This window comes from Lutra lutra, chromosome 17 (assembly GCF_902655055.1).
Source record: "Lutra lutra chromosome 17, mLutLut1.2, whole genome shotgun sequence".
Classification (NCBI taxonomy): domain Eukaryota; kingdom Metazoa; phylum Chordata; class Mammalia; order Carnivora; family Mustelidae; genus Lutra; species Lutra lutra.
The window spans coordinates 26,121,718-26,143,022 of NC_062294.1; the positions used below are offsets into that span (position 1 = coordinate 26,121,718).

A 21,305-nucleotide genomic window follows, 5' to 3' on the forward strand; every position below is an offset into this window, starting at 1 on the left:
AGCTAGGGGGTGACTGAGCCCAGAGAAAGGAGAAGAGGGGAAAGCAGGCGTGAGGCAGGAGATGGGGGCTGGGAACCATGTGAATGCAACAGAGGGCCTGGCCTCAGAGACAGGGAGGGCTGCGAGCTCCAGTCAGGACCAGGCCTATGCTGGCCTCCTTAGGGGTAGAGGTGATGAGGAGGATGGTCTGAGAGCCCGCTGCCATCTTGCCATTTTTTTTTTTTAAAGATTTTATTTATTTATTTGACAGACAGTCATCACAAGCAGGCAGAGAGAAAGGGAAGCAAGTTCCCTGCTGAGCAGAGAGCCCGACACGGGGCTCCACCCCAGGACCCTAGGATCATGACCCCAGCCGAAGGCAGAGGCTTTAATCCATTGAGCCACCCTGGCGTCCCCGCCATCTTGAGGCAGGGCCTGACTTAGAACCTAACCAGCCCAAAGGACTGAACAGGTAGGAGTTGGGGGGAGGGGAGAGAGAGTCTGGTGGCCCTGTGTGCCCTCGGTCCACTGTGCTGCACAGACAGCCCCCAGTCCCCTCGGTGTCACTCTATGTTCAGTTTCTGCAAAGAAGAGTCCTCACACAATGTCCAGGGTCTTCTCCCGAAAATGGTCCAGCGCTCACACAGGGGCAGCGGGGCCCGGGTGGGGGAAGGGAGGCTCACAGGCTTGGAGGCAGGAGCTCATCTCCACACTCGAATGACAACGGCACGGTCCACTCCAGCCGCTCAGGGCTTTTTCAGCCCAGCACATCTTGGGGCCTCCAGGCCTCCTAGATGACCACTTCAGATCGCAAGGGACTTCCGGGCGACCATAACAGCCCCCTCCACCCTGTCCCAGGACGCCAGCAAATATTCTGGAACTGGCCAAGCCTTTGAGAGAGGTGGGCTAAGAGCTCTCACCGTAGGCACAAGGGAAAGCTCGTGCAAGGACTCAGGGTGGGACAGATGGGATTCTCCAGGCAGCCTGGTGGACATCCAGCTAGCCTCCCTGTTCTACTCCCAGGCCCCGGGACCCAGCAGTCCATCTCTACTCCTCAATGCAAACACGGGGAAGACTTCGGGCACCCTCAAGCCCGGCCCCCGGAGGAAATGCTCGCGGCTGCACAGAACAAGATCCTGGCTACAAACTGCGGACTTGGCTATGGGACGCCCCCAGGCTAGCCAGACGATAGGCCAGAAAGAGTACCCCAGGAGGCTAGGGTCCCCCCATCGCACCTGCTGGAGACAGGGTGCATCACCAGGCACGCAGCACCTGCCTGGCCTTGTCTCTCCCAAAAGGTGAACTGAAAAAGCACTTAGATCCTCCAAGGTATTTGTTGTGGGGCTTACGATGTGCCATCGCTCTGGCTAGAGCGTGCCTTTCATCTGTGGTTTGGGGTTTCGAGCACTTGATGACTGCAACCAGAGCTCTCTGTCCCCATGCAGAGACAGGTTCGTGTCAATGCTCATGGGGTGGTCTTCTGCTTACAGAACAGCATCGAGGCACTCTCTCAGCTGACCCTGCCAGCTTAACTAGGGGTCACGGGGCCAGGGCTGATCAGAACCAGCTTCCCCCAACCAACCCCACCGTCTGTCCAGACTCCGGAGAGGCTCCGAGTTGGCTCTGCACACCGGATCTGGGTTCCTGGGCTGCTCTAGCCAATCACCACCACCTCGGAGGCTTTAAACAAGACTTATTTATCGTCGTATCGTTCTGGTGGTCAGAAATCCAAACTTCATCACACTGGGCCAAAATCAAGGTATTGGCAGGACCATTCTTCCTCTGGAGGTTCCAGGGGAGAATCTGCTTTCCTGCCTTTTCCAGCTTCCAGAACCCTGTTCCTTGTGCTCCTTGACGGATGGCCTGTCCTCCACCTTCAAGGCCAGGAGCGTGCAAGGGAGGAGTCTTGGTGCAGGTGCCCCATCACCTTCTTCCATACTCTGCGGTCAAATCCCCCTCAGCCTCCCTCCCCCATAAGGATACATGTGGTTGCATTTAGGGTCTACCTGGCTATTCCAGGAGAATGACCCCATCTCAGGTGCCTTAACTGAATCACACCTGCAAAGTCTCTTGTCCTATAAGGTAACATTTCTAGGATCTAGGGGTTAGGATCTGAGTATCTTTGGGGGCTGTTACTCACCTAGTGCACCCCTGCCCCCACCGTGGTTTGGCCGTCCTTGTGTGTGTCTGACTGTTCACTGTGCTCTGGGTGACTTGGTGGCTTTCTCCTCCCTGCACTTACGGAAAACCGACTTCGGTATCCACCTTGAAGGACGGCTCTGCCCTCAAGTTTTCCAAGAACACCCCCTCCCTAGCCCTGGACTTCAGCTCTTCCTCTGAGTTCCCACTGGGTTGATTTCATCAGAATCCCAGCATTTAGCACTTTCCCCTCTGCGTTTGTTCATTTTTAGTTTTTAAAAATAGAACTCGAGTTTCATGTAACACACATTCTCTGAGAAAAGTCAGAGACACAGAAAAGAAAAAAAAAAAAGTGAAAAGCACATATAATCCCTACTCGCCAGAGGAAACCACCGTTGACATTTTTACTTATGCCCTTTCATCATTTTTCACTGCTGATCAACATGCTGAAGAGGGATTTTTCTAAAAACAAACAAACAAAAAAACCCCGCACTGTTTGGAAACATATTTTGGGACTCTGGAGCCAGATATCCTAGTTCAAATTCCAGCTAGCCATTCATCATCTGTGTGACTTATGGAAAGTTATTTAACCTCTCTGTGCCTCATTGGTCTTATCTCTAAAAAGGAGGAAATAATAGCACATGCCTGAAAGGGTTGTTAGAACATACAGAAAGTGCTCAGGGCTGGGCCCCAGCACGTGCCAAATGCCATACAGGTGTGAGCTGTCGTCACTGTTTTATTATCATTAGGAATGTAAGGGAACGTCTGCTCAGGTGGCCCAATCACCTTAGGTAGCATGATTTGCAGCTGCTGGGGTTCCCTGGTATGACAGCACTCGCATCCATTTATCCTCTCTGCTGTTAGGCACTTATATTGTTCCAGTTTTTTTTTCTTCTTCTCTAAACAACTACAGGATAAACATCCTTGAACAAACACCTCTGCACACATCTTTATTTGTTCCTAAAAATTCAACTGCTGAGTCACAGATCACACATATTTTTGAACTTCTGATACATCATTGCCAACGTGCCCTTCATAAAAGTTGCCCCTCCCCCAACCTGGGGCCCTGGGCCAACTCTAAAGTCTTTTCTGCCTGCAGACCAGCCTCCTTACCTGGGTGGGTGTCCCCCGCACCCACCCTGCAGTCCCCCTGCCCCCCACCGAAGCCGCGACGTTTGCTGAAATGGATGAACGGGAGATAAGGTTTGGGGATCCTATTTTCAGCCTCCTGGGATAAATCTATGCTTCTCATTTTCCCCCACATGTAAAATGTGGGTCAACACACCTGCCAAGACTCAAACACTATTTAAAGGTCGTCTACGAAATTGTGTGGGACTACATATTCCATGCATTAAAACGACACTGAAATTCCAGACAGAACAGGCAAAAGTTTGGCTTTTTAATCACACATCAAGTGATTAAATTTGGGTATTTTTAAGCCACTTCCAACATCCAGTATTAAGGCTCCCAAGGGACCACACCAGGATCCCAAATCGCCCTGTTAGAGCTCTCTCTGGTCTCTAAGCCACCCTGGAGGCATACAGTTTGCGTACAAACGCACACGAGCCATCACCTTCCTCTGTGCAAGCAGACTGATGGCCTGCTTGCCCCCACAAAAGTCACTGAAAGTCTGCCTTCTAGGATGGTAGCAAGTTTGTGCATGGGCCTGGGAGTGTCCTGGGCTCCTTCTCACGGTGCTCATGAGGGACGGCCCCTATTCCCATTTTGCTGGCCAGGAGACGGAGGCTCAGAGAAATTAAGAATTTTCTGAGGAGCTGAGAAAAGAAAGGAGACCCTGACATTACATTCTCTGGTCACCAAATCCCTGCCCTCCCCACCCGTCAAGACACCGAGGGCATCTGGAAAATGCTGGTCACCGTGGGCATCAGTCCTCCGTGAGACTTCCTAGAACGGCCCCTACCACCCACTTCTCTCTGCAACAAATAGACATGTTCAGGCTGCGCATGACACCTTCCGGACACCTTCCTGACCCCACAGGGGAGGGGCACCTGGCTTTCCGCACCTGATGTCAGAGCTGTGATGTCACTCCAGATGCTGTGCCCCAATTCGTCCCATGTGACAGGAACCTGAGATCTTAGCAGAGTCCCCTAGGGGCACATCTCAGGGCAATCTAGATTGTGTGGAGAAGCCAGAGAAAGAACTGGAACATTCCAGAAGATGAGACCCCAGGACACGGAAAAAACTTGGGGACATTGGCCCTACAACTGCCATTTGCTGTCTGCTTGCCGGACACTGCCCTCAGCATTCATGCCTGTTCTCACAGCTCACTGCTCAGGAACACAAGCAGGTAGGTACTGTGATGATCCCATTTTACAGATGGGAGCAGTGTAGAGCAGCTCAAAGACTGGCCTGAAGCCAGGCAGTCTGAACACATAGGATGACTCAGGACTCAGGGCCGAAGCTGAGCTCCACCTCTTCCCAGCTGTATGAAGGGACTGACCTCACTGGGAAAATGGGCATAATAACAAATAGGGAGAATGTGAAAACTATAAACAAGCTAGAGAAGTAGGAATTCAGCCAACAGGTTTAATGAATCATTCGCTAATGCTGACGTGGGATGCAGGGGGTTACAGGTCTCTAAGAAATTATCCTGGAGACATATCAGATGGACAGGCTAGGTGTGCCTGGGTTCCGACGACAATTATGGGACACTTGCTGTATGCCTCCACAATAAACTGGGCACTGTGCTGACCTGACCTGCTCATCATCCAGAAGAGATGGGTCAAAATCTCATAGATATATGTGAGCAGGGTAAGGTGGAGTAGGGACAGAACCAAACTTGTTAGGGGCCAACCAGCCAGGGGAAGGGGTGGGGGCTCTCCATTATAGGAACAGCAAAGATTAAGGAACCAGAAGGAAGATGAAGCCCCAGAGGTGCCCACTGGGGCAAGGCCCCTCACCTGTGCTACCTCAGAGAGCCTCATGCCGACTCTCAGAGGAAGGGGTCAGAAGTTCCATCTCTAAGAGGACAAACCTGAAGTCACAAAGTTAAGCTGGGGAGCAGTGGGGTTGGGATTTGAACACTTGTCTGTGGGACAAAGAAGAGGACAGGAAGGGGTTGGGGGGATGGCTGCAAAGACCACAAAGCAGAGAGCAAAGGGATGCACTGGTTTTCAGGCCCTGGTGAGAGGTGCAAGGGTGGGGGCCTGTGACCCACAACAGTGTGACAGTGCCTAAGGGGATCCTGTTCCAGCTGGCCAGCAGGGAGGATGGGGGAGGAGGCTTAAAGGGTCTGCCAGAACTGCTCAAGCCTGTCTGATGAGGGAGGAGGGGCCCTGACCCCAGTACTCAAGAGATAACAGCACACTGTCCCTGGGACGCCAAAGCTGGACCCCCCACTGGAGCCCCCACACATACCTCCTGAGAGCGTTCTTCCTCCAGGCCCTTCTGAAGCCAAAGAGGGGAAGGGGAGGATCCAGAAGTTCTGCCTTCCATGTAGGGCTCAAACACCCACGGGCTTGTAAAAACTTCCCTCAAGGGCATTAGCAAGAGCAGTGGCCTGTGCAGTTCCCTTTAAAGTCCTGTGGGCTGGCCCGCCTCAAGTGAGCTCTACAAGGAAAAGCTGGTAAGGGAGGGGAGGGCCAGCCCCGGTGGCTAACTGGGCTCAGAGGTGGCCCCGCTGAGCACCTGGGCAGATTTTCCAGCGCTTCCCTTGTGAGCCTGTCATGAGCCGCAGGTGAGTTAGCTCTCACTCACAGCCTGAAAGCACACCAGACCTCCTTCTCCCTGTTTCGGCCTCTCCAGCCTCTGCATCACCCCCAGGGCCTATGTATGAGCAGGTCTCTCCATCTGCAGCCTGGAACGCCACCTCTCTCTCCAGTAACAGAAATGGTCTTTTAGGGTCCAGTTCAAACACTGCCATGTGCTCAAATCTCTCTGCTTCCCTCCAGCGACCTCAGACTCCAACCTGTTTCCTGAGTGCACCCCCACACTGCTGCCCCCTTCCCTGTCTTGTACCAGGGTTCCTGTGCTCTGTTCTCTTGCACCAGACGGTTTCAGTCCTGGAGGTCAGGAACCAAAGCCTGCCAGGTGCCAAAGGACACAGATCCCCCCAGTACACACTGACTGAGCACCTCCACCACCCAGGCCCTGGGACTGGGGCAGGGGGGTCCAGGATGTTTCCATTTCTAGCCCCCTTCCCCCTGCCTGAGTCTCCATGACCTCATGCCTGGGAGAGCTCTCCCACCTTCCAGATACCAGCTCCCCTGACCCTACTCTCTATTCTGCCTCCACTTCTGGGCATACCCAGCGTCCTCTGTTGATCTCCAGCCACAGCAACCTGGAGGTGGTTTCCACGGGGCCCCAAGGCGCAGGGTCCCCGCCAGCTGGGTCCCGTCTCGCTTCCCACTTCCCAGACCACTTGGCCTCTACTCCTAGGAAGAAACTTCTCTTGCTAGGGAGAAGCGCTCAGATCGTCGTGGCGGAGCAGGAGATAAGAGGCCTTTGGCAGGGGTCCTGGTGAGAGCCCAGAGAGGTTTGTTTTTTTTTTTTTTTTTTTTTTTTTTTTTTTTTACAGGGGACACTGATTGGAAGGCAGGGGCTCTGAGCTCCCTTTCGATAACCTGAGTAGTGCTCGGCTAGTCGGAGACTCCAAGGGGCCGCTCCCCGGCCCGCGCTCCGGCCGGCGAAACGCCGGCCCCATGGGCTGGAGCACAGCCAGGCAGAGCACAGCCCCACGTCCTCTCCCGCCGCCGGGCTCCGCACAGGAACAGACAAGCGCACAAGCTCGGAATCAGCTGGCAACCGCACCCCCTCCTCCGGCTTGAGCCCGAGCCGCCCCAAACCCCGGCCGGCGCGCCGGGCTCCCGCTCCAACTCGGAAAGTAGCGGGCGGCGAGGGCCGCGCTCCGGGGCGGCCGCGGGCAGAGCCGGCGGTACCTGTCAGCAGTTCGATCTTGTGTCCCAGCACCTTCATCTCCGCGCTGCGGCGTCGGGGAGCGCGCTCTGCCGGGCCGGGAGAGGAGCGCGGGAGGCGAGGAGCCGAGCAGCAGGAGAGACAGGAGCAAGGCAGGCGGAGCTGCCGGGAGCCAGGAGCGCTCTCGCCCCCCCCCCACTCGCCGCGCTCCCCCTCCCTCCAAAACGGGTTAAAAAAATCCACCAATTGCACGACCGCGCACCCCTAAAAGGCGCGCGCCGCCACCTGGTCGGGGTAAGCTCCGGGAGGCGGAGGGAGCGCGCAGGGTGGGTGCGGGTGACACTCCCGGCAGCGGCGGGCGGGGGGCCCTCGGCGCCCGTAAGCCCTAACAAAGAAGACTTGCCACCCGCGCCTTCCCCACCGCGACACCCGGGGGTCCCCGAGCCTGGCGGGAAAGGAGGGAGGGGGCGCCACCCTCGTAAGCAAAACGTGCCGGGAGCGAAGGGGCGCGCGGCTGGAGAGTCTCGGGGCCCGCGGGGAGAAGGCTCCGGGTGGGTGGACTGGCCTCAGCCGCCGCGGCAAGTGGGGAATGGGGGAGAAGGGCCGAGGGCGCCGCCGACTCACCGAGGGTGATGTGAGCGAGACAGACGCGCAGGCGGGGAGCGGGGCCTCGGCGCCGGGGCCGCCAACGCGCGGGTGCAGGTGCCGACAGCAGGGAGCCCCTCCGCCTCGCTGCCGCTGCTGGGGGCGGGGGCCGGGCTGGGGGCGGTACGCCGCGGGGGGCGTGCCCACGTGGGTGTGGCGGGCGTGGGCGCTCCGGGGCGCTGGGTTTCCACCTCTTGCGGTGGCGGGAGCGCCCAGCGGGCGTCCGGGGGGAAGGGGCCCCGCCGCTGAGTGCCGGCGGGGTGCGGTGGAAGACCCCCGCCCGCCCCACTTGTCCCCCTGCGGTCGCGCGGCGTCGGGCTCCCGGGAAGGGGGGAGACTTTGCGTCCGTCTTTGTTTAGATTCCCGAGGGGAAGCCTGGCCAGCCGGTGGGGACAGCAGCCTCCTCCGTCCGCCCGTGCGGCTTGGCCCCACCCGCCGCCGCCTGGGAGCCGATCCGGAAAAGCCCTGGCGGGGGGGTCGGAAAGAACCTGGTGCTCAGGGGCCCTGGAGCCTTGTCCAGTTTTCAGAGCCCCAGGGTTTCCTTGGGGGAACTCGTGGGGGGGGGGGGGTGATGGTCTCCCGGTAAAGGTGTTCTGGGTCCCCAGGGTCCCGCTCAGAGTGTCAGCGTCTCTGCTCTCCTCAGGGAGGGGAACTGGCCCAGCCCTGTATTTCTCAGGCTCACTCTGGTCTGGCCCAGTGACGTTGCTCTCACCTGTCACCCCAAATGAGGCAGCGCCAAAGCCCCTAGATGGAGTCCAACTGTAGGGAGAATGGAAATCTGATGACCTGAAAGAATTTACTTGGGCAAGATAGCCCAGAACAGTGCTTGTGGAGACGGCTCGGCGGCTCTGTTGAGGCCCTGCCGGTGACCTTGCTCAGGGATCTGCCTTCTCCGGGATTCAAGCCTATTTTTTTTTACAGAGACCGTGAGTTGGACCAGTCATTCGGGAGATTCAGGATGACATTGGGTGGGAGGTCAAGAAGATCCTACAGCACTTCCTCCCCTTTGTCTGGGCTGGCTTGGGCTAAGGTCATGGCTTTCCCTCAGCTCCAGGCTATGTTGGAGTCTGCCATGGCATTGAACTGACTCTCCTGCCTTGAAGAAGCCGGTAAGACTTGGCTGCCCAAGATGGGGTGCATGCTCCTGCTTGGGGTACAGTATAAGAATCACATGGAAGGCAGCAAACTTGGGTTCTCCTTACAGCCCTGGGGCTCACCTTGGGGAAATCCCAGCCTCTCACTTTCCACTTTTGTGAAGGGGATGGGTGATGTCAGTGGTGACAGAGTGGACCTGTGTGACCAAAACATCCAGGAGACTGTGGTTCTATATATAGAAGTCTGGAGCCAGTCCTTAAGAGCACAGGCTGGGTGGTTAATTTCCTGGCTGTGTGATGTCCAACAAACTACTCACCCTCTCTGAGCTTTCGTGCCATATTCTGAAATTGGGTTGATGAACTTTCAGAGGGTTCTTGTAACAATTAATTAATGGGGGGGGCACCTGGCTGGCTCAGTCTGTTAAACTTCTATCTTCGGCCCAGGTCATGATCCCAGGGTCCTGGGATGGAGTCCCACATTGGGCTCCCCACTCGGAAGACTTCTTCTCCTTCCGCCTGCCACTCCTCCTGCTTGTGCTCTCTCTGTGTGTCAAATAAATTTTAAAAAATCTTTAAAAAATAGTTAAATGATGGCTCATGAAGAAAATGCTTAGTGTGGGGTCTGACACGTGGTTTAAGTGATCACTGAATAGTTGCTGTTATTGATGATTAAATTGTTATGATTGTATTAGAGATTCAGGCTTCCCTGAGTTCCGCCCTTTTTAATAAATTCACACCTAGTCATCAAACAAAACTAACTGTGGATATTCTAGTAACATAATTCATGAGGCCTGTTCTGAATTCCTTGGGGGGGGAACACAGGCCCCAGGAGGGTCTCAGTGCTGCCTAACAAAAGCTCTGACACTATGACATGTCTGTCTGTGTGCAGAATGGCATCTGCCATGGCCTTGAACTGGAACACACGATCCAGGAGGCTCAGGTAATTCATGAACCCCAGGCGAGCATTCAGGTGGGGTAGGTTACAGGTTTGAACCCTTAAAAATGGACACTTAATCGATGGTGAAGAAATATAATTGCAAGAACCCCCACTCCCCACCCCTGGGGCGGGGGGCTGTTGCGTCAAGCATAGGTGCTTAGCTTGGGGAACCAGCAGGTAGAGGGGGCCTGGCCCCTTCTGGATGGGATGGTAGTCATGCCAGGAAAGGAGGAGTCCCTGCTGAGTCAGCAGAAGGGCCAGCTCTCAGTCCCTTCTGCTCTTGGGCTCCCTTCATCTTTAACACCCTGTGCCGGAGGCAGTGCTGTTTGAGGACGGGCCAGATGGCAGGGCTTTGAACAGAGGAGGGCAGAGCCCGGCAGAGGGCCAAGCTGGTGGCTGGGACTGGGGCCTCTAAGACGCATCCCTTGGCCTTGCTCCTAAGGACCTGAAAGGTGCTGCCTGAGTCCCTGCCTTTGCTGGACTTTCCCCTTTGCCATGTAAAATGGGCAGGAGAGTGGCCTGCACCTCTGCTGGAGACGAGACACAGCCTTTCTGAAGATGCCTCTGAGCCTTCATTTCCCCATCTGGAAATTCCAGCTAATGCAGCAGTCTCGGCGGCTGCAGCAAATAGAGCCTGATGATGGCTAGTTGAAGCAGAAAAGCCTTTGCTAAAAGGAGGGCAGGCAGCTCTGGCCCAACGCGGCAGCATTGGTCTGGTGGCAAAGCTGCCACTGCTGTCTGTGGGCACAGCTGCTGCAGTTGGCGCTGCCCATGGGCACGGACACCGGGCACTCCATCCAGCGGGACCATGGCTGCCTCTGAAGCCTCAGGTGCTGCTGCTGCTGCTTCTGTGTCCTCGCCAGCATGGTCTCCCATGTGGCCTTGGCTTCCTTGTGCCACTCATCTCTAAATCATGGTCAAGCATGCGCGTGTCTGATCGGAGGCGCCCAGAGCAGGTCGTCTGCCAAAGCTGCAAGGGAGGCTGGGAAAAGACGCTCTGTGATTCTCTAGGAGGAGGTGGGCTCTGCCTTGTAGGAAGGGCAACTCAGGTGCTGGTGGCCAAAAGCGTGACAGTGTGCACTTCCGACCACCGGGCACCTGTGAAGCCGCGGTGAGGCCACCGTGTGGGGAACACAGCAGCTCCGGTCGCTGAGATTCACGGTGCTGCAGGTCTACAGTGTCCACGGTGGTGCTCCTCCATATTTCAAGTCTTTGATTTTTCAGCAGGTGAAAGACGAAGGGACCTTGAAAGCAGTATGGCTTGCTGCTCTTCCAGACGCAGAGGCAGCTCCGGTCCTGCTGCCAGGAGGACAGGTGACTGGGTTTTTCCATTGTGGTGATGAATTGGGCTGAGTCACCATTCCTCTCCAGCCCCCTCGTGACCATGACTGGAGCAAGTAAAAAGTAAAGTAAAAGAACTAGCAGATGGGGTCGGAGGTGCAGAAGAGCCTGGGGCCACGGAAGCTTGTTCTCTTGGCAGGGAGGGTGAGGCAGGAACCACCCCCCACCCCCCACTCACACTCTCCACTCACTGTGAGCCAAAGGGCCTCAGGGGGAGAAGCGTGGATCCTTTCTCTTCTTTTATGGGGTTGGTTGAGTGCCTCTTTGGTGCCAAGACCTGTGCTGTGGAGTGCACTGGCGAACCAGAGCGGACCAGGTTTATGCACTAAGGGAGGAAACCAACCAGCTTAGAGTCCCATAATCTAGGTACTAGGCCAATTCTGCTAAAATGCGTGATTGAGGTTAGCATGCAGTATGGTGGGGGCCTGCAGGAGTCAGCGAGAGCTTCCTGGAGGAAGAGGCATCTGAGAGGTGGAAAGTCAGCGGATGGAGATGGGAAAAGGGATGATGGGGGAGACACCATCCAGCCTTCATCCATTAGGTCAGCCAGGCCTTCCACAAAGCTCAGGAAGGCTCAGAGCTAAACCCTGCCAGGAGTTCCTGAAAGGTAAAGGAGGTAGAGAATGCAGGGTGTGTGTGAGCAGAAGGTGAAGAACCAGGAAGTGGGTGAGAGTGAGTATCAGGCCTCAGCCTGGATCTGGAATTTCAGCGGGCGCCGGATTACCTGCTCTCTGCTCCTGGGCCACCCTGGACCACGCATTGGCAATGTTGCTGCCCCCTTTCTTCCCTGCATGCAAAGACCCTCTCCTGCAGGACCAGCCCTTGCTCTCCAGGTAACTCTGGACACCCTACCATCTCCTCCCCCACCCCAGAGGGCAGCAGGACCCCTCCCCACCACCCCCCACCGGAAGTCTCATCAGACACACAGAGCCTGAGTTTGTACATCAGGACAAAGGGTGGATCTGGCAATATTTTTTAAAAATTCTAATAGTCCTAATAGAATTTAAGAATTCTAATAAAAAATTCTAATAGAAAACTTATAAGATGCAGAAGGAAAATTAAAATCTCTCATAACGCCATTGTCTAAAGATAACCAGTGTTAATATGTTAATATATTGGGGGTTTATATCCTTCAGCAGTTTCTGTGTGTGTGTGTGTGTGTGTGTGTGTGTGTGTGTGTGTTATCCCCCAAAGAATCATACTGCCTGTATTATTTTTGCTGCTCTTTTTTCCCCTTGCCAGTATATCATGAACATTTACCCTGATAAAAGTTATTCTTCTACAACGTAATCACAATAGCTATATTATCTTTACTGTGTGGGAGTGTCATTATCTTCTTGGCCAGTCTCAATCACCAGGCATTCAGGATGTTTCCAAGTTTTCATTATTGAAAACTTGTTGCAAGCAATCCCAGTCCTCCCAAAGACAGCTTTGCCCACATCTCTTAGATGACCTCCTAAGGTCACTCTGCAGCCTCGTTTTGCCTGGTTACTTGGTCTCCGTCTTCTACCAATGCCAGCCCATCCATCCTCAGAGGGGGAAAAAGGCATGCCTAAAGCCCTCATTGTCTTCACACCTGGGCAAGTTCTTGGGGGCATTCAGTGAAACCGACGAACTGGTTGCCAGCCCTCACTTTCCTGATTGTGCCAATATCATTTTAAAGCCAGATGTTTTGATCTTGTAAAATATTACCATTGCAGAATGCTGAGTGAAGAGTACACAGGACCTTTCCTTTTGCAACTTCCTGTACTTTTTTGCACCTTCCTATAAATCTATAATCATTTCAAATAGCAAGTTTAAAAAAAAAAACGAGGCAGGCCTGGGGGTAAGCTATTTGGCCCCAATCTCAGGAACCAATGTCTTTAGTTTGTCACAAGGACCAGAGCGAAGTTTGGCCTAGTTGAGCTTGCCTCAGTTTCCCTCAAGGGTAGGAATTGTTCTAGGGAAAGGCAGCCCTGCTGGTGGGGTGGCCCTCCAGGCTGTCTTCTATCCAGCTCTAGGGGGCAGGGGAACCCCAAGGGGCAGAAGGAAGCAGATTTCCTGCAGGCTCGAGGGAGCTCCAGATAGACCGGAATCTGGCAGGAAGCAGACGAAAGCGGAGATGCTCTCTCTGGAGGAAACAGTGTCATTTTTCTTTCCAAAGAGGACACACATGGCTGGAAGAGCCTCTCTCCCAAAGTTCTGGGGAGAAGTGGCCCCCTTTCTGCAGTGTCATTGTCCCAGCCCCACCCAGGCTTGAGTTAAACGAGACAGGTGCCATTCCTACACCTGGGGAGGACTTGGCCCTGTGGCTGGACCGCCCGCGGTGGGGAGGGGTGGGTGGCCTCCCCTCTCCAGGCCATGGTGTCCCCACCGAGTCCTCCGCCCCATAATGACCAGAGGCTAGAAACTGAGGAAGTAACCAGGGTCCCCAAGGCTACCCTCGCGCTCCGCGATTTGCACAGAGAACTCCCAGAACTCGGAAAAGCCATCACCCCTCACCGTTACCACTTATTTTCACAAAATGACATGGAGCCACATCAGCAGAGCGGAAAGGCGCAGGAGCAGCATGTGGGGCCAGCAGGCGTGAGTTTCCAGGGGCACCTCCCACCCCCCTCCACTCCCCAGCCAGTGGAGTCACACGGGACAGGCTTACTTTAGGTGCCAGGAGCAAAAACATGTGCAGAGGACTAGTCAGGCAGGCTCACCTGAGCCTTGGTGTCCAGAGTTTTATTGGTCCCATAAGGACGCAGCACCAGTGTGACTGAGCTTAGCCGATCCGTCTCTGGGCCCCAAGAGGTCCACCGATGCAGCAGGGCCCAGGGACTTCGGCAATCCCAAACCAGCATTCTCCATAAGTCATATTATTACTGTCACCCACCTGGGCAAACCCATACAGTGTGGCCCATGGCCCCAGACGTACCCAAGCTGCAATAGGGAGAACATTCCAGAGGCTCAGAGGTTATCTACCTCCCAGGAGCGGGAGGGAAGGCAAGTCCTTTCTTTAGAATGTGCAGGATCTCAGGAACCCAGGCCTGCTGAGCTAAACCCTTACCACACAGATGCCAGTCATTTATTCCGCTATATGTGTACACAAACTGCCTTTTAGTATCAGCACGATTTCATGAAAGAGGGGAAGTTTAACTCCAAGAAGGTAGGCTGGTTATCATGATGTGATACAGGTCAGGGGTCCCCAAGAGAAAACAGTTAGCCCAAGTTTGCTAGCTTTGAGGACGAGAGGTCAGGAGCCACTGCCCTGAACCAGGAACCCTCCACGTGCATTTTTTCCCTTTAGTCCATCCAGCTTTGACCCAAGGTAAAGAACAGATAACTGAGAGGCTCCCTCTGGCTCCTGCATTAGCTTGAGATCAGATGTCCCCGCCCTGGGAAAGGCTAGGCTCTGCTGAGGGTGGGAGGGCAGTCTGGGACTCTCCCTTAAGCGTCCAAGCCAGGGTCTCCTTTCTGATCTTGGGGCTTGCTGCTGTTGCAACTTATTCTGGGAAAGAGAGGAGTGTGTTCTTTTTAACAAATGCCCTGGCCTCTGCCCTGGCCTTCACCCCAGGCTCTGCGCCCCCCTAAGTTGAATCTAGGGTAAAGTAGATATTTTTCCAAAGTCTCTGCCTCAGCCCGTTTTCCTCTGTCCAGCCTCCTTGCCTGGGGCTGAGCCATCAAAGCCTAGGCTGCTGGCTGTGCGGCCCTCCTGATGGGGAGTCAGACAGCCTTGGGTTCCCCCATCTATTCCCTGCATGACGTTAGGCAAGTTTCCTCCTCTTGCACATGCATCTAACTATAAAGCCATGAGGAGAGAAGTTGTGAACTGAAGAGGCCCTGGTCCAGTCCCTGGCACCTTGTCGGGGCCCACTGGTTGGTGGCTATTAGGATGCCAGATTTTGTGGCTCCAGGCCACAAAGTGCGGCGATGGTGAGGATCCTTGTGATGAGTAAAGTATGTATAGTGAACAATCCAGCCACCTTGGAGCTAGATGCTAAGAATCCAGGGGATCCCTATGGCTTCTGGACCTCTGGGGAGGGAGCACAACTCCTATACATACATAGCGGCAAGAGACCTGGGGTGGTATGAGGGTCTCATGAGGATTGAGGGTCCTGTTCACCACAGGGCCTTTGCACATGCACTCTCTCTGCCTGGGGACCCTCTCTTTCACTTCTTATACTTCCCCTGGCTAATCCTGCTTATCCCTGGGGTGTCAATTTGGATCTCATGTGACTCTCTGATTCCCTGACTCCCCTCCTTTGTTGCCTATCATACCACATGCTTAATAATAATATACCAATATTAATAGTCTACCATTCATTAAGCCCCTACTGTGTGGGAGGCATACTGCTAAGAGAGTATGTACATATGCTATCTCATTTGATTCTCCCAACATTTGGAGAGAGAGTTGCCACTCTATTTTTCTGAGACCAGAGAAGGTCCAGCATGTTCAGGGTGGTATGGCCATAGACTAATTTTCTGATTTTACACAGGAAGAAACAGGTGTGGACACATGAAGTAAATGACTCGAACACCCTCCCTAAAGCCCGTACAGCAGTGTCTACGCACGGGTCCCTCTCTGCCCTGTACTGTGAGCTTCCTGAGGACAGGGACTGTGTCTCACTGGCTGCTCAGCTTTAGCCTCTGGCATTGGGCCTCATATGCCAATATTGTTGAAGAAATAAGAGAGGGAGTGAATGTTTGTAAGCCACCCACCCGGTGCTGGGCTTACCACAGACAACCCACAAATGCTAGTATCTGCGGTAGGCAGACCGATCCCCCACAACCCGATGTGTCCACGTCCTGATCCCGGGAGCCCGGGGATAGGTCACATTACTTGGCAGAAGGGAACAAAGGTAGCAGGTGAGATGAAGTTGCTGATCACCTGATTTTAACATAGAAAGATTATCCTGCATTTTCTGAGGGGTCAAGATGTGATTACAAGGGTCCTTCAACATGGAGGAGAGGCAGGAGAGAGCAGAGATGGTGGTAGGAGGATGGCCGCTACAGGAAGGCCACAAGCCAAGGGAAGCAGACAGTCTCTACAAGCTGGAAATAGCAAGGGAGTGGATACTCCCCTAAAGCCTCCAAATAGAATGCAACCCTGAGGACACCTTGAATTTGGCCCAGTGAGACCCATTTCAGACTTTGGACCTGGAGATCTGTAAGGAAATACATCTGTGCGGCCCTAAGCCCTGAATGCACTCAGCGTTCCCAGCAGCAATCAAAACCTGGCCTAGTCCCTCCCGACACCAAGGACCACACCTGGGGGTCGTTTACTCTATGACCGTTGAACTGAATTGGTTTATGACTGTAAGCATCGCACTTTCTATCTGAAAAGACACGTAAAGTGCTTTCTTTTTTTTTTTTTTTTTTTTGGTATTTTGGGTTTATTACATCAGAGGCTTAACTTAATTGGGAGGTCACAAGTCTGAAGATGGGTTAGAGTTCGATCCTGAGACAAAGCCGTTGGCTCAGCGGGCTGGGTTGGTTAGGGCCGCAGGGAAGACACGAGCGGCCTTCTAGGGGAACAGAGCCTCTGGCTGGCGTGTGAGCACTGAAGCTGGGCAGGGAGAGTCAGCATCCTGACCACCCACAGACTCAGGCCTAAGGATGCCGTTTCTGGGCACCGCACCTGCAGCCTCCATAATCATTAGGGACAGCACGCAGGGCCAGCCAGGGTCCAGAGCGCACCCCACCACCGCCCCCACGCTCACGTCAGCTTAACCGCCCCGTCTTAGGCATCTCCGGTCGCTCTGACAAGTACTACAGACTGGGTGGCTTGTCTGCAGTTCTGGAGGCTGGAGGTGTGAGACCAGGTCCGGGGAGGACCTTTTGGGATTATAGACAGCAGCAGCCTCCCGTTGGTGGGGAGCAGAGAGAGAGCTCTCTGGGGTCTCTTTTATGAGGGCACTAACCCCCCTTAGGAGGATTCCACCCTCATGACCTCATCGCCTCCCAAAGGCCCCACCTCCTACCACCTTCACCCCGGGGGGTTAGGATTTCAATATATGAATGGCGGAGGAAGCAGGCACACAATGAGTCCTAACAGGCCCCAGCACGGAAGTACCACGAGTGTGCCTGTTGTCCAGAGGACAGAACAGGCAGCTCTCGGATACTTCATTGCACTGGGCACTGTTCCAAGTGCTAAGCATGCTTAACCCCTTCAGTCCTCTTCATAGCTCCATGTGATGGGTGCTATCATTATGTCCATTTTACAGATTGGGAAACTGAGGCCTAGACAGGCAAAGTCATGTTCCTGTTCACACAGCCAGTGACTGGGACTGAACAAAGGCAGTGTGGCTTCAGAGTCGCTGTTACTGCCCACTGCGACCTCCTGCCTCTCTAGAAGCCATGATAACTGTAATAGCAGGAACACCGCCTCCCATTTGGATCAGACCTTTCTGTTTGCACACATTCTGTCTCGCTGTCCTCCCAGTGGGTGGTCATCAGGATTAGTGCCCCAGGCTTAAACTGTGGGAAGCAGGAGGCGCCCAGCCTTTCGAGGCAAGGGTGGGCTTCCCTCCCCTGTCTCCTGGCTCCAAGTCCAGAGTCTCACTCCTCCTTCAGCTGCCCCCTGCCTTACCTTGATGCATTATTTATGACCCATTACTCACCTCCCGCAGGCGCCCAGATGCTGCCTGCCAGAGCTGCGACCTCGCTGTGTGCCCCGGAGGGGACCAAGGGCGGCTCCTTGCCCTCATCCTTGCTCTCTTCTCTCCCTTCCCCCCTATGCAGCTTCTTTGGGTCTCAGCAGGATCCTGGTGTCTGGCACAGCCTGTCCCCTCTTCCCACCCACGAGAACCACCCTGTGAGCAGTTTCCTCTTTGCCAAGCCAGCCGACACGTTCAGCAGGCTCCCAGCTTTCTGAGCAAAGCAGTGGCAGCAGCAAAGCCCAAACTCACTGTCCGCCACCCAACACAGCTGCTGTGTGCACTGGTGTGGGTTGCCGGTGAGTGTACATGTGCACGTGTGCGTGTGTGTCGTGAGACCAGGGTGTGTGTGTGTGTGTGTGATGTATGGTGGGGAAAGAGATAAAGCACTAAGAGGCACGTCTGAGTTGCCTCTTCTGGGTCTTGGAGCAGAAAGCCCAATGAGGAAGGTTCATCTTCCTCCCCCTTCTCGCCACCAGGACCAGGAGAGGCGCTCAGGTATAGGGTTAAGTTTGGGGACAAGACGCTCCAAGGCTGTCGCAGTCCACAGCTGGGAGCTGTGTGACATTGAGCAAGTCGCTCCATCTCTTTGCACATTATTTTCCTCCTCATTAACTACCTCACTGGATCCTTACAGGACTAAAAGAGACAATGTGCGTAATGCAGTCGGCAAAGAACTCAAGGGACAGTAAACACTGATAAAGTCTTGACAGTTCCCCATATCCTGCCTCCTGTGGGCCAGGAAGGATGGGTCTGGATCGAAGCACTTGGGAGGAAGGGCCCCCAGAAGAATGGAGAAGCCAAGGGTTCCACAGGCCCAGCTGGCTGGCCTCGAGGCGCCAGCAGCGCCACCTTTCCCTCCGTCTCCATGTCTGTAAAATGGGCAGTAGCTCAGTTTAGTGGGGGCTTAACATCATGGCTAGCACCACGGAATGCTGGAAAAGGAATTAGCACATAAAACCAGAGAGCAGGCATCTGTTTCTCCTCCCTGCTTTTCTTTTACAAAGATTTTTTTAAAAAGTAATCTGTATGCCCAACGAGGGGCTCAAACTCACAACCCCGAGATCAAGAGTCAAAGGCTACACCGACTGAGCCAGCCAGGTTCCCCTCTCTTCCCTGCTTTTAAGCTCAAAACTCCTGGGTCCTGAGAGACTGGCTGAGGTTCTCAGAACCCTCTGGAGATGCTGTGACCCACACAGCCCCTGCTCTGACCCTGGGATCCTGGTTAGGACCAGCTAGGGCTACTAAAGAACCTGTGTCTTTAATCAGCTTCCCCAGTGATTCCAAAGCAGGTGGCCCACGGAGAGAAATGCGAGGCCAAGCACTCTGCCAGAGATCGTGCCAGATGGCTCCAGAACGAGCCCTAGACTTCCAGAGTCCTGTCTTCCAGGCTCTTTTTCCTCCATCCTAAGACCTTGCCGATGGAAGGGATGGGCTTCCCCAAACCTTGCCACGTCCCCCTTCCTCTGACTTAGCATCCCTGGATTCTGTATCTTGATCAATTTCCCATCACCAGAACTGTGCTGGACCCAGGACAACTGACATTTGCTTTGCAGAGGCCCCTCTTGGGAGGCACAAGAGAGCGAGTGAGCGGAGCTAGATCCACAACATGCTGTTCCTCAGAAGGAAGGGAGCACGGGCTGAAGAGCCTGCCTGCTGGCAACGAGACAGCTGAGTCTGTGTGTTCAGTATCCAGGGAGCCCCACGTGCCAGCATCATCACTGCGTTGGCACTTGGTGCCGCCAGCTCTGGGGACCCAGACACCCAGACACCTCCTGGTCCATGGGGCTGCTTCTTTTGGCTGGGAGAGACTGACTGCTGTGTTGTTCACCAAGTCTTCCTTCCCTCCTCCCTCCTCTCCCACCCCAGGGCAGTGTAACTTCCTTTCCCCGCTGACCCCAGGCTTGGCTAACATGATTTGCTTTGGCCAATGCAATGTCGGCAGAGGCCACCCGTGTGCTTCTCAGGTTGGGGGGGGTGGCTCTTGCTCTCCTGCCTGTTGACTTGAAAAGGACACATACTGGGTAGCCACTGCCTACAGGCCAGGGCCAACAGAATAAGATGCAGGGAGCAGGCCTGGCAAGGCCCTGGGGACCAACGCAGAGCCATACCAGCCCGTCTGCAGACCCCTAAGCAAAGCAAACCAAACCAACCCAAAACACAAACCCTCGCTGGCTGTAAGCCCCTGAACTGGGGGGGGATGGTTGTTATCCAGCAATACTGCAGCAATCGCTGACTAGTTCACCAGGATCGATCTATTTCCCCAGAGGCTCTTGAGCTAGCTTTGCGGCTTTGAACCTCACTGCATGATTTCTTGCCTACAGTGAATCAGCAAGAGTCTAGTTCTAAGATTCCAAGTCATTTTGGTGAGCTGCGTGGTGCGCAGTCCCTTCCTTCTCCAGCATCAGCTGCAAACCTCCTGGACGCTTGCCTGCCCTTGTTCTGTCTCATTCGTGATAGGAGCAACCACAGCGCTCCCCTGCAAGGCTTGAGTGTTCACCACAGACTGCTAATTCCTCTGCAACCTTCTATATATTGGTCACCACTATCCAATGAAGTAGCAATCTAGATTATCTGTGCTTGCCGCATGGGAAAACCAAGGCATGGAGAAGTTAAGAAACGTGCTGGCAATCCTAACCGCTGGTAGGTGGGAGAGCAGATACTGGCCCAGATCTCCCAGCCCGTGCTCTTACCATTCTGCCCAAATGCTTCATGAGGCTGGGAGCCCTGCCTGCTCTCCTGGGCCCACCCCTCCCCACACCCTCAGTGCGCACAGCCCTTCCCCAGGGCCACCTTCCAGTTTCTAGCCCCGGAGCCACCTCCCACTTGCAGGGAAGGTACTCAGCGCCTGCCGCCAGAAGTTAATTATTTCCAGAAAAACATTTGGAAACTCAGCTCTGCCCTGTCTAATGTGTTCCCTCTTGCTAATTTAATAACTCTGTTTTTCAAATGTGAATGTACTTTTAAAATGTGTTCATTGGGCTGTTTGTCATTTTACTACCCACCAGATATTTTCCCACTGTTGCTGTTTTTCATTTGAACTCACGCTCACAAGAGCCCTGGGGATTTCAGAGCTGGGACTTGCATCCTGTGACTGGGGTGTCTGTTCACCAAGGGCTCTTCTGCCTGTGTGCCCAGGCTCAGCAACCAGGCAGGACAGTCTGAAATCATGAAAAAATAAAAAGCATTGGATCATTTTTAAACGAGGCACCAGCTTGGGTTCTTACTGGTACATTTGGTTTACCAAATGCTAACAGTGGTTATTTTGGGGTGGTAGTTTTTTTTTTTTTTTATTTCCAGATTTTATTTGAGAGAGACCCTAGGAGCAGTGAGAGGTGAAGATGAGGAGAGGGAGAGAATCTCCAGCAGACTCTGTGCTGAGCATGGAGCCCTATGCGGGGCTCAATCTCACAACCCTGAGATCATGACCTGAGCAGAAACCAAGAGTCTGATGCTCAACCGACTGAGCTACCCTGGTGCCTCTGAGTGGTGGGTTTAAATGAATTTTTGGTTTCTTCTTTATGTGTCTCTTGTCTGTTTTACTTACCATAGTTTTTACATAAAAGGATGTATGATTTCAATAATAAAACAAGAATAAAGTTACTATCATTAAAAATAATGTGCATCAGATCCAGAAGGAATCTGTTTAGACCCTCAGGCAGACTATCGAGG

The 21,305-nt window shown here is 54.1% G+C and overlaps 1 protein-coding gene and 1 long non-coding RNA gene across 12 annotated transcripts in view; one reads left to right on the forward strand and one right to left on the reverse strand.

Moving 5' to 3' along the window:
* Nucleotides 1-7,767, reverse strand: part of NDRG4 (NDRG family member 4) — a 40,776-nt gene extending 33,009 nt beyond the window's left edge. The window contains exon 1 of one of the 3 annotated variants that reach the window (XM_047711361.1): nucleotides 7,618-7,767. Coding sequence is in view for 2 of the 3 variants with exons in the window: in XM_047711358.1 (XP_047567314.1) it covers nucleotides 7,017-7,053 (37 nt within the window). In the remaining variant the exon portion in view is untranslated. Of the gene's footprint in view, nucleotides 1-7,016; nucleotides 7,178-7,617 lie in introns of those variants that run through there. The other 2 variants (XM_047711358.1, XM_047711356.1) reach the window with 2 other exon arrangements.
* On the forward strand, nucleotides 7,329-20,998 carry LOC125089256 (uncharacterized). 9 transcript variants are annotated; one of them, XR_007123894.1, is made up of 6 exons: nucleotides 7,807-8,747; nucleotides 9,622-9,672; nucleotides 10,894-10,983; nucleotides 19,958-20,276; nucleotides 20,642-20,862; nucleotides 20,946-20,998. It is a non-coding gene; the product is annotated as an uncharacterized LOC125089256 (long non-coding RNA). The 9 variants fall into 9 exon arrangements; XR_007123893.1 differs by lacking the exon at nucleotides 20,946-20,998 and having other exon boundaries at nucleotides 20,642-20,937; XR_007123899.1 differs by lacking the exons at nucleotides 19,958-20,276; nucleotides 20,642-20,862; nucleotides 20,946-20,998 and adding an exon at nucleotides 7,329-7,471 and having other exon boundaries at nucleotides 8,448-8,747; nucleotides 10,894-12,275.
* Nucleotides 20,999-21,305: the final 307 nt, after the last annotated feature.